Below are 12,615 nucleotides of genomic sequence, written 5' to 3' on the forward strand. Positions count from 1 at the left end.
AGGAAAAATACCCTAGGAAGAGCACATTTCACATCATACTGAAAAAGAATATTGAATATTATGGGGAGGGGAGGTCCCATCATAGTTGCAACTATGCAGATAGGTCTTTTTGCACTGTTAGTTTCTGTTTGCCATCTGAGATATTCAGAGGCTGAGGTCATAGCTTCATGAGCATTTCTTCTGGCAAAAAGGCTGTTTTTAAAGTATCATCCATCACTTTTCCCGCCTTTCCATTCTGCTTGTGTAGCAACAAATAAAGAGAATCAGGGAACTGACCTAGATTAAAGATAACCTTGTTTTATGCAGCTGCACAAAGTAGTGTACATTGGGGGGGGGGGGGGGTTGTTAGGGAAGCTGCTTAAGTTATTCTTCTAACATGTATGATCACGAAACTTGAATATTAATTTAGCACAGGTAGTTTAAGCTCCATATAGAATAAATAAAATGGATCTTTACTTAAAGTACTCTGGGGAAGCCCTGCCTTTCTTCACTGACTTTAGAGATGACTTGAAGAGACTTACCTCCTTAGGCTAAAGCTTGCCATTGTGAATTCTGTCTTCAGTGTCTGTGCAGATTTCATACAGTTACAGATTTGTCTGAAAAGCAATTCTAACTGCATCATTGTATTACAACAGACCAATTGGTTGGAAAGGACCTCTGGGGGTCGTCTGGTCCAACCCCTCAACTCAAGCAAGGCCCCTTAGAGCCAATTGCCTAGGACTGTGTCCAGACAGCTTTTGAGTATCACCAAGGATGGAGACTCCACAACCTTTCTGGGCAACCTGCTCCAGTGCTCGGTCACCCTCGTAGTAAAAAAGCGTTTCCTGATGTTCAGATGGTACGTCCTGTGTTTCGGTTTGTGCCCATTGCCTCTGGTCCTGTCAGTGGGCTCCACTGAAAAGAGCCTGGCTCCATCCCCTTTGCACCCTCCCTTCAGGTATTTATATACTTTGATGAGATCCCCCTGAGCCTTCTCTTCTCCAGGCTGAAATCACAGCTCTGTCAGGCTTTTCTCATATGTGAGGTGCTCCAGTCCCATAATCATCTTTGTAGCCCTTCATTGGACTTTCCACTCTGTCCATGTCTCTCTTGTACGGGGGAGCCCAGAACTGGACACAGTGCTCGAGGTGTGGCCTCACCATCGCTGAGTAGAGGGGAAGGATCACCTCCCTCGACCTGCTGGCAGTACTTTGCCTAATGCAGCCCAAGGCACCGTTTGCCTTCTTTGCAGCAAGGGCACATTGCTGGCTCATGTTCAACTTTCTGTCCACCAGGACCCCAAAACATTGGTAGGTGAATGGCATCTGAAGCATTTGCACATCTGAATTAGCCCCTCCAACTAATCTTTTGAGTTTGCTAATATATCTGCCCGGCTCTAATTTCTAGAAAGAATAAGTCAGCTTTGTGTTTCAGTGAGATTTCACAAATTCCTCTGATTTTTTAATCACTAAAAATAACCTTAATGTATAGGGTGTCTTCAGAATCCCTTAAGCGTAGCACACTGTTCCATTTGATCCTTAATTCCACCAACATTTTGACTATTCCATTGAGTGTTGTAGATCCAGCCTTTAGCAGTTAGTTCACAAGTGAACTTCATCCTTTGTGCACAATGCACAATAGCCCTTGACTTCCATTGCATGCAGATAATAGATAGGAAAAGAATATCTGGATTTACAAAGCCTTATAGGATGTTCAAGTCCTTTATCTTTAGAATATGAAACAAACTCCTCTTAATTTTATAAACCAGTTGTCCTATTCCTTTCTCCACTCTGCTGAGCGTGTAGTTCTGCAGGCTGCATATAGGGTCTTTACAGGCCACGGGTAGGTCACAGATCCCTTTCTTGGAGGTCGCTCTGTATTTGCTAACTAGCATGCTGAAAGTAGTTTGTAGTAGCGAGCGAGGCAGAATTGGCAGAATTCCCACCATTTTCCTCTTAGGAATTTTATTCAGGATCTGTAGCTACCTTGAATAAATTCTAAACAGGCAGATCAGGAGGTTGAGAACTTTTGTTTTCTAATTTCGACATCTTTTTGAGAGAGTGATATAATGTATTAAAGGATTTTTGGGTGAAGATTGTCTTTATTATCTCACTTTCCATTTTGAAATTAACACTAACAGTTCAGTCTTGTTAATCTGCCTTCAGTTCTGCTTTCTCATATGCTCTGAATAACTTGTTTCTTGAGTAAATATTATGCAGTGTTTTTTTCTGCTTTCTACAGAATCGTAAACTTGCAATGTCACAGGACTTGCCGTATTTTTAGCTGTAGGATTTATAATACAGCATATGCAGCAGTAGTGTTACTGCTGTTAGTGATGAAGCTTCTCTAGTGTGGGAGTTATGGTGGAGGCTAAAAAGACACAAACTGTAGGTGCCTATAGCTGTGATTTTGATGTTTTAAGGAGGCATTTGGCTTATTTTGTTACATAATGGGACTTAGTTTCAGAAATTGTTTTTGAAAGGCATGCATATTCACTCTTGATATTGTACGGTTTCTCTGTATGGTAGACTGGATTAACACTTGCTGAAATTATTACCGTTAACAGCTGTCATTGATCAAGAGATCAGAATAGCAGTTCTTTTCATAATGAAGGCAAATTCAAGGCTATTTAGGAATTTGACATATCTGAGTAGAAAAGCTTTGTAGAGTATTGGTTTACAAAGAGGAATGCTCAGGTATATGTGTGAGAGGAATCAGATTGTAAAACAGACTGAACCAGACCTATTGTGCCTCTAGAGAAACTCTTAGCCCATGTTCTGGAGTTTAGTTTGACCTCAGTCTTATTTCTTGAAATGGGTACAGAGCTAAAAAGTTACAGCTTCCCTGTAAATGGGAAAACTCTCTTGGTCCACTTGATTTCTTCAGCACTCAAGAGTGTAGGGCTGGCAACCGTACCAAAAGACAACATTTGTGTGGAATACCTTAATTCTGCAGAGTTTCTGGAAGAAGACAGTGCTACCAGTTACAGTGGGGACCACTAAGAACCTTTTGTTTTCCATAGTAAAAACTGATCCTATGAACTTGTACCTATGTGCAGGTTTACCTGTTTTGTAAGGTTCAACAACTGTGGATTGTCAGAATTTTGCATCACCTGTATTCCTCTTCTGACAGCTGTGAGTATGGAAAAAAGTTGGGAGAATTGAAGAGATTTATTTCAAATCTGTAATCAGACCTTAGGACCAGCTCTTCAGTTTCTTTTATTCAATGGTAAAGTATTTGTTAAGAGAGGGAAGCACTGAGAGCCACGGCGTAATTGGATGTTAATTTAATTTGCTGAGTATTTTGCCTAGAATTCACTGGACTGTGTCTTAATGCTTTTTATGTGCAGTATAAAATGTTAGTGGGACAAATATTTTTTCTGTGCTTTGGTGGCAGAATCTGCTGCACAGAATAAAGTTGCATATTTTCAGCGAACCTGTAATACTTTGCCTTTCAGTACTGATTTCAGAGATGCAAGGTCCCACATTCTGCCTCCTGTCTTCCCCTTGTCTTGGAAGCCTGCTGTCAACATACAGCAGAATTTTTTTCCCCATGAATGTTGACTTAAAAAAAAAAAAGAGAGAGAGAGAGAAGCAGCTATGTGCAGTGTTGCCTTTGGGTAAATTTCTGACCCATCTCTTCCAGAAGATACCATTTCCTTTGTTCCAAATGCGTAATCTCAGTGCTTTGCTGAGGAGGGGCAGAAGCGCTGCCATCGAAGAAGAACACTTTTGCCTGGATTGATGTCATTTCTCAATGAGCAGTTATCCATTGGTGTTCACAAGTAATTCATAATTCTCTCTGAGTAGACAAGGTTTTTTGTGGGTTCATATTCTTCGTCTGACAAAATATTTATAACACTTTTGCCAAAGGCAGTGTTTTTCAAGGCTTAGCTTTCCTAGTGCCAAAGACTCTTTAAAAGCAGAGATTGTGGCCTCCAAAAGCCAAGTACTAGTAGGTATAAAAGCCTACTGTGGCAATACAAAAGGCTTTAAAAACTTTTATATTTGTTCACACAAGTGTTTTCAGTGTAGAAAATTCTGCCTTTAAGCTTCATTAACTTTGTAAGGCTGCAAACTGAGAGTCCAGTGTTTTATGCATTTAGCTTTAAGACAACAAGCATTAAGGTTGAAATACAGATTTCTAGCAAGAAAAAAAAATATATAAAAATCGGATTTTCAGCCAAGAACAAAGTTCTGTCAGATCCCTAGCTCTGCAGCACTCCAGTGTAACCCTAGATTGAAGTTTTAAATGTGCCATTCAAAGAATGCAAAATCCTTTGAGCGATGTGCAAGTGGATGAATTGGCCTGTAAAAAAGAGTAATAACTGTAAGTTGCAAGACAATGAGGTCGTTACCATGCTGCATCTCTGAAATCCTTCAGCATTGGTCCACCCATCTAGGATGGATGCAGTGATAAAACTTTTGCTAAATCACTGCTGAGAATTTTTCAAAATCCTGCTTTCTTGGTACACCACAAACAGCCTGATATAATGAAATACATGTTCTGGTATGCAGGGGTGAGATCTGAGTAACAAAATGTGGAACATTTTTGAGGACTGAAATCCAGGATTCTAGGTTACTTGACTTTCCCATGCATACTTGCCATCAAACGTTGAGTACATTCAAGTCCAACATTAAGCAAGTATGTAAACAATGGATATGGTGCTTACAGCAGTTCTTTCATGCACAAAAGGTACAAGTCCAAACGTTAATGCAGAAAATATCATTTAAATGGAAAACAAAGAAGCTTTGTGATTCAGTACAGTGTGAACACTAGCTTGTCTTTATAGTTGTTCTTTAAAATTCATATAATCATCAAATTTTGTATGATACACTTGAAATAGCACAGACTGAATTCCGGAGTTGCTTTCGCATAAGATCCTACAGGCTTGTACGAGAATTGCATGAATGACTTCACTTTGCAGTGCTGTTGGTTGAAAAAGGCTAGATCTGCAATGTATTATTTTAATGACTAATTAAGTATTAGATTTCTGTATAGCATCTCTGCAGCCATCTAAACTCTCTGTCTCCAAAGTAAGCTCCCTGCATCCATTGCTATCTGCTTGTAATTTGCATTGATGAACAAAATCAGCGATAAAATTTACCACCGTTGTAAATTCAGCTTGGTTTACTGTTGTGGATTGCAGCTTTTCCTGTATTCCAGACTTGGTTTTCATTCAACTTCACGGCAAATCCGCTGACCTAGTATCCCGTCACATGTTCACAAAACCTTTGTAACTACATCTCTTGTTCCATTCTAGTGAGACACAGTTCATGTTACCTGTTTTGATCTGTATATGAGAGAAGCGGTCAAGAAGAGTCAGGAATAAAGGGCTGCTGTATTTATAACAGGTCGTACCGTTGCAGGCGGTGTGTTTGCGCGTGGGCGCAGTGCGCTGTGCCGAGCAGCCCGTTCACACTGGGCACGCAGGATCTGTTTAGGATGTAGGCTTGCAGCCTGCCCTCAAACTTAGCATTCTTCTAAAAACCATGATCTAGTCTGATCCTGTGCCTTGTAGGTTCAGGGAGAACGTGGTTTCTGCGGCCGGTGGATGTGTGGCAGGCAGAGTGAGTGACATGTGCTTGCGTAGGAAATGGCAGAGGACTGCAAACAGCAGTCTGTTGTCTGAATGTTTTCCACATTTGCCATCCAAGCAGAAGGGATTGCAGAACCTTTAAGATTCAAAGTAGGTTTTTCTTTTAAATCATCGGTTTTAATTATTCTAGTAGTGTTGTGGTGGGCTATGCTGTTAACTGAAAACTTGCCATCTTATGCATGGGTTATTCATTTTTTAGAAGTGGAGACAAATTAATTCTAGTGTTTAAAGTCATTGTGAGACTGTATACAGTTAGAGATGCTTTTTGTTTTGCTTAGGAAAGTTAGGAGTGGCTCATAAGAAACACCTTGACCAACTAGTCCTGATGTCTGTGAATTCTTAGAGGTCTTAGTAAACTGCTTTGACTTGTTCTATCCTTTTGATGTAATCCAGAAAATATTTATCACCAAAAAACTTCAAACACCAGAATAAGGAAATAAAAATAGATATGGCTGTTATTTCAACCTTAAAGCAAAGCCACTGTAGTTCCCATACATTTCTTAAAGCACTTCTTTTTTTTCCCGCCAGACCTAAAGATTTTCGAAGGAAGTAATAACAATAAAGAAGAACTGCCATCAGGAATGTCTCTTCTCCTTGAAAAAACTTCTTCTGACATGGAAGCCTCTGTGGACCTCAGTCAACCCTTCTATACAGAATGTTTTTGACAGGTGTTAGCAAACTTTATTTAGAAAGATTATAAAAATTATTGTATTTGAAACCGCTAAGAATAGATATTATGTTGTTAATGCCACCTGTACTCTGGGTTGTATGAGCTGGTATTTGTTAATTGCATTTGCTTTAACACTATTATTAAAGAATTGATACATTTTTAATGAATATTTACATCTCATGGAAACAGTACATTGTTTACTGAAATGAAGTCTCTCACTCTAGAAGTAGCAAAGCTTGATTTCCATGCAATAAGAGCAGCGAATAATTACGGTCATAGAGCTGCCACGAATGGCACACTGCTGGTAAATAACCTGAGTTGTTTTTCTGCTAAAGCAGGTGAGCCATCCTTACACAGCCTGTTCAATGAGAGAATGCCAGTCCTAGTTCAGAAAAAGGGAATTGTTCATGCAGAACTCGTTCTCTCTTTGGGGGAGGTAAAAAACCAAAGGTTTGAGCTGTTTATTCCTTCTGTAATATACTGTGCGGTTCTTCTGAAAGCATTTTCTAGACTGCGGAGTGTGTACACTGTATGAAATTAATGGTTAGGTTTTGCTGAATGCATGTCTATGCAGGCCTGCAGTTTCCTTGTCTTTTTAGGTGAATATACACACTGACTTACCGTGGTGGTGGTAAGCAAAATCAAACGTATTCCAGAGCCAAATTACATTAGAAAAACGTAACTCTTCAGAGGAAGGAGTGCAGGTACCAAATATGTGTCCATGCATACTGTAGTCCTGTTAGAGATAAGAAAAATACTGTTAGAAGATGCATCTTGGAGGAATGAGGAGGTGGTGAGAGTTCTGATGGTCATTTTTTATGTCCTGTGGGAGTTTATCTATCTCGCAGTCTTCAGCGACCTTCTCGAAAGAGTTCTTCTGCACAGCATGCTTTGCCTGTAGTTTAGCCTGTTCATTATGAGCAAAGAAGTAGTAGGTCACCGACCATAATTTTTCACCCTGAAGCTTTGGCCGTCTTTTGATATGGAATGCCACATGGTGTGCTTGGAACACCAAAAATGAAGCCGAGGGGGAATCAGTCTGTGCTTCCAGAGGGCCTGTTTGCTACAGGGAAGAAGATTGTGGCATTTTACAGCGTCTGGAATCTCTTGGATGCTGGAGGAGTGGCGTTTCCGTTCCAACAGAACATATTGCTGGAATACTGCAGAGCAGCAAGGACAGCATGCATTTCAGAGGCGATACTGGCTGCTAGATCGCATCCAAACAGCAAGCCGTGTTGGTGGGAAAGGTGTACCTCCAGGAACGGCGTAAGGAGCGTAGGCAAGTAATGAACAGAATGAGAACCAATTTCTTTTTTTAATAATCTTACTGTTTTTCAGACTTCTGTTAGTCTGCTCTGCACTTAAATTTCTAGTGTGCTGAATGACAACATCAGGGTTGACTCTCCTCTACTTTCTAGATGCTGAATGGTATTAAATATATTCCTAATACTATTTCATTCTTCATATGGAGATGTTACGTGGTTGTCAGCAGGAGAGCTGATATCCGTAGCGCTCTGTCTGCCTAAGCAGGCAGGCAAGCAGAACGCCCCTCCGCCTGGGCCCAGCTTTGAAGGCGGCACGCTTGGGACTCGCAGTGCTGTTCACCAACGAGAACGTCCATTTGGGGCTGCGCAGCCTGTTTTCTTAAGTGGCTTTTCTTCTACAGGAGCAGGTCTGCTGACAACCCCACATAGCATGGATTTTGTTAAACAGCTTACTGAAATAACAGACAGTGAAGGCAGATCATATGGAGATACTCTTCCTTTTTTCCTCCTCTTAAGCCCAAGTCTGATTTTGATTCAAATCACAGGAACGTGCCTGCCTTACTTAAAGAACGTATTAAAGAATGAAGCAGCAACATTTTTCTTACAGAAACCAAATGTGGAAACTAAACTGAGGTGTTGAATGATGCAAAATAAGTTTTAAAAGTTATTTTGCTTCTGCAAATTACTTCGCTGAAGTTCATTACTGCTTTTCTGCACAGACAACCTTCAGGCCAGAGCTGTTGTGTAAACAAATGAAGCACCGGTTGTTTTCTGTATAGTAGAAGGAGCTGATACCTTGTCTGCCAAATGTTGCAATGTTTGGTGAGGAAAATTTGTGTTTCCTGTATCTGTTGTATACAAGCATCACATAGGAGGAAAAACGTTTTATTTATAATCATATTTCATGATATGAAATAATGGTGTGGTATCGGGCATTTCGTTGGCATTCTGATGCGCTTACCCCAGGAAACGTTCCTATCCAGTGAACGTGCAGACTTCCATTTCCAAGTCAGTAACCACATTTAATTAAGTAGTAAAAGTATTTTTAAAAGCAGTAGGTTAAAGTAAATGCTCTTTTTTTGTGTAAGGACTCAGTACATATACTTTATTGGTAAGATCTGGGTGGCATCAGCTGTTCATCATGTGCTAAATACTTCACAGTCAGCAACTTCAGTTTCTTGGGCCGTCTGGAAAAATACGAGACACTCCTGATTATTCAGAGACTGGATTTTTGGAGAAAACGTTGACCATATGTGTCTGTGTCTTACTTTTTTTGGCGAACATACAAATCCCGAATAATATTTGTATAACTTGGTAGTGCCCACCAGTTACTTTTTATTACCGAGGTATAGCCAGCAAGTGAACGTATGACCAGCGACACATGCAGCACTCCGGTTAGCGGGGTGCCAGTAAACGTCAGTATAGATACAAAGTTGTTAAAGCACGTTAACTAGTGCCCTTAAAGGCTGTGCTTTAGTACATAAATTAAGTTAGTTATAACATTGTGGTGAGTATGCCTACTTTAATACCCCCAAGTAATCTCTCTGTTTGATTCGGTGCACGTAGGCCCCGTGCGGCGCGAGGGGAAGGTGGCGGCGGTGGCAGCCGGTCGGGTGCCTGTCCCGCAGCCGGGGGCACCGGGCTCCCCGCGGGCAGAAGGGAGCCGCGCTGCTTCCAGCCGCTCCCCAGCCCGTGCAGGGGCTGGCGCAGCACGGGCAGCCTCGGGGCTTTGCTCAGGCCGGTGCTGTTCATTTCAAATGCGGGGCAAATAACACCAATTGCCTTGTTTTGCAGCGCTTGACTGCGGCTGTGCTGTCTTCCCTGCGTCCCTGGTTTTGCCCCGCCGCTCTGCCTGGGCCCGCAGGAACCTGAGGTTTGGCTATAGCGTTGCTGGGCAGCCAGCCGGGGGTGCAGATTAGCTACGAACGGTAACGGCAGGCTCAAAGCCTGGCTGAGGCAACACAGGCAGAAGCACCTGAACGCTGATTTTCCATCAGTGACCTTCTCAGGTCGCTCCCACAGGCCCTACGCTTCGGCACGTCACGGGGGGGCCTCCAGAAGGTGTTGGCACAACACGTGGGGAAGGGGGCAGGGAGAGGGTTCACAGTCACAGAATCACAGAAGGGACCTTTAAAGGTCCCTGCCATGGGCAGGGACATCTACAACTCCATCAGGTTGCTCAGAGCCCCATCCAGCCTGGCCTTGAATGTTTCCAGGGATGGGGCAGCTACGACCCCTCTGGGCAACCTGTGCCAGTGTTTCACCTCCCTCATTGTAAAAAATGTCTTCCTTATTCCTAGTCTGAATCTACTCTCTTTCAGTTTAAAACCATTACCCCTATCACTATTGGCCCTGCTAAAAAGTCTGTCCCCATCTTTCTTATAAGCCCCCTTTAAGTACTGAAAGGCCGCAATAAGGTCTCCCCGCAGCCTTCTCTTCTCCAGGCTGAACAACCCCAGCTCTCTCAGCCTTTCCTCATAGCAGAGGTGCTCCATCCCTCCCATCAGTTTTGTGTCCCACCTCTGGACCCGCTCCAACAGGTCCGTGTCCTTCCCGTGCTGAGGGCCCCAGAGCTGGACGCGGTACAGAGTACCGGTCGGGGTAAGTTCACACAGCGAAGTGCAAGCAGGTAAATTAATCACGTGATGCGCCCCTAACCTGTATTTAGTTTTAGTAATCTCTGTCAGCAGTGCCTGCCAGGCTGCGCTACGTACATGCGTGCACACACAGCCACGCTCAGTATTCTGTAAGCTGGGGTTGAGCGGCTTACAGATCAAGTCTGTGAGTTACGCGATGCTTTTCCACCTTCTTCTACTTTAAATGCAAGTCCAGGGAAGGAAATGACATTCAACTCACATTTCCATCAGCCTTGTTCACCTTTCTCCAAGGAAGTGGTGGGAGTTAGGGGGGAGAGAGAGAATGGGAAAAGAGGAAGACAGCACAGAAGGTTGCAGAGCCACAGAACTCGAACTTTCCCTGGGATAGCGACAGCTGTGGGCGTCTACACTTATTCATCTATAATTTTAAAACTAAGGCTAAATGCTGTTCATACTAAGTGCCTATAGCCTTTAAAATAAAACTGTTGCCCAAAGTGTTGAAAAAGGAAAATGTATTTTCTTCTCTTTACATTCTCTTCCCCAAAGATCTATACAATTGTTCCAAGTTAAAAATCAATCAAATACGGAATTAACATATAAAAGCTTGCCACTTTTATTTGCATACAAAACAGAAATGAGAGAGGTTCACAATAAATTATCAGTGTGCTCCCACGGAACATTCTTGCGTATTTATATAATGTGGGTTAAAAAAATACTCCATTAACATAAGATTTCTTTGCAAAAGTAATAGCTGGGTTCAGGGCAACCAGATTACGCATTGTTCTCCGGTGAATTTAGTAGGGTTACTCTGCTAGTCAAGCAATTCATCCAAAACTACCAGAACATAATCAACTGGAAAAACATGGATAAAAAAAAAACACATTAACTTTTCTGAATGGTTCTACGTACGCCAACAGCCTGCTGCGGGTTTTGCAGAGCGTACGGAACAGTACTCCAGAGACAGATCTACAAGTGACCCTTCATCATCATCTAGCACCAACCCACTAACATACTAAGCTTCTGGCATGCAAGATAATTACCGTTATTTGTCGTGTCACCTGGCCAGGTACATTTTTTTTCTCCTTTAATATAAGAGCCTGTAAACATCTTCCGTGACAGGTTAGGCACCTGGACAAAAGGCCAAGCACGGATGCGGATCAAATGTTTCCCTTTTTTAAACAGTTCATTGAGAGGGCTTTTTTCCGTTCGCCCTTTTGCGTGCTGGAGTCTTGACGCTCCTTTTGGCTATCTTCCTTGTGAAGCGACTGATTCCTGGGGATCTCAGTTCAACGGCTTCCATCTCTTCTCGAACAGGAGTAAACTCTGGTTGAGCAAGATGAGGTGATGGATAGGAGGACTGGGAGTATGGGGACGGTAAGGGGTAGGACCCGTGAACTACGTACGGCTGTTGCTCACCATCGTAAAGGTCCTCGGGGTCATAGATTTGGTAGGAGTTATGTGGCAACTGCACTACGGGGATGTCTTGATCGGTTGGCTCACCGTATCCACCTTAACCCACCACCACCAAGAGTACGCATACGGTTAACACAGGAGAAGGGGGGCAGAAAATTAAAGCACTCATTAGGAAATTGACATTTTATATAGAGATATATTTATATATAATGCGTGTGAGTATATATATATATAATCTTTAAATACACATCTTTTATTCACATAAAGGAACAGTGAAAACATTTAACAACATTAATAAGCTGGAGCGATTGGAAGCCCACCAACAGACAGCCAGGTTAGTTGGAAACCACCACCAGAATTTGTCAAACGTCCAGTTGTAACACTGTGCTTATTATACACCGCACAATCTGCCTGCTTTAGCTTATTCCAATTACGGGCTAGAATACACGATTAACGGGCAAAATGGGTCAGGCGAGACTTTTTAGCAGTGCAAGGAAGCTAAGTGCATGTACAGCAGCTAGGGAGTTCATTAGTGGTAGTCAATGTCACTGATGGAAAGCAGAGAGCAGTTCAGCATCCATCTCTGACCTTCAGCCAAAGGAGACCTGAACCATAATGAGCCTTTCACCTTCTGGATTGGTAGCCATTGTAAGGGATTGGGCCTTCGAACAGGAGAGGAACGACGGGCAGGGGAAGTGAGGAGAAAAGGATAGGAAGAGACGACAACAAAAACATTCAGGTAAGTAAAACATACAAATCAGCTCACGGGCAGATTAAACCGTCAACATCAAACAGATATGCCTTATGTGTAACATTTGTCGTAACTAGCGCTTTACCAATAGATTTGGATTTTAGGTTGGGCGACATAGTTTTTGGTAATTGTGTTAACTTCCTCCCATGGCCTCTCCGTGCTATAACGAGACGGGAAAGTAAGACACAGAGAAATGTAGAAAGAATCATTTTCTCCAGATTGCTTCGCTGGTTAATGACGGACACGTGCATCCCTGTGTCAGGTTACGCTACCAGGGGTTTAGTAAGGGTCATGCTCTCATGCCATTCGGAGGCACACGGGAGAGGAAGTCGAGCGACACG

The 12,615-nt window shown here is 42.5% G+C and overlaps 2 protein-coding genes across 2 annotated transcripts in view; one reads left to right on the forward strand and one right to left on the reverse strand.

Moving 5' to 3' along the window:
* The window catches only part of MRPL13 (mitochondrial ribosomal protein L13), a gene marked incomplete at its 3' end in the record, with an annotated part of 39,813 nt that extends 33,406 nt beyond the window's left edge, over nt 1–6,407 (forward strand). Inside the window, exon 7 of the mRNA XM_082310497.1 lies at nt 6,107–6,407. Within this exon, the coding sequence (XP_082166623.1) occupies nt 6,107–6,131 (25 nt within the window). The remainder of the gene's footprint in view (nt 1–6,106) is intronic.
* Nucleotides 6,408–11,293: 4,886 nt separating this feature from the next.
* The window catches only part of COL14A1 (collagen type XIV alpha 1 chain), a gene marked incomplete at both ends in the record, with an annotated part of 124,128 nt that continues 122,806 nt past the window's right edge, over nt 11,294–12,615 (reverse strand). The window contains one exon of the mRNA XM_082318663.1: nt 11,294–11,619. Within this exon, the coding sequence (XP_082174789.1) occupies nt 11,294–11,619 (326 nt within the window). The remainder of the gene's footprint in view (nt 11,620–12,615) is intronic.

Source organism: Platalea leucorodia (assembly GCF_965183815.1).
Source record: "Platalea leucorodia genome assembly, chromosome: 1".
NCBI lineage: Eukaryota > Metazoa > Chordata > Aves > Pelecaniformes > Threskiornithidae > Platalea > Platalea leucorodia.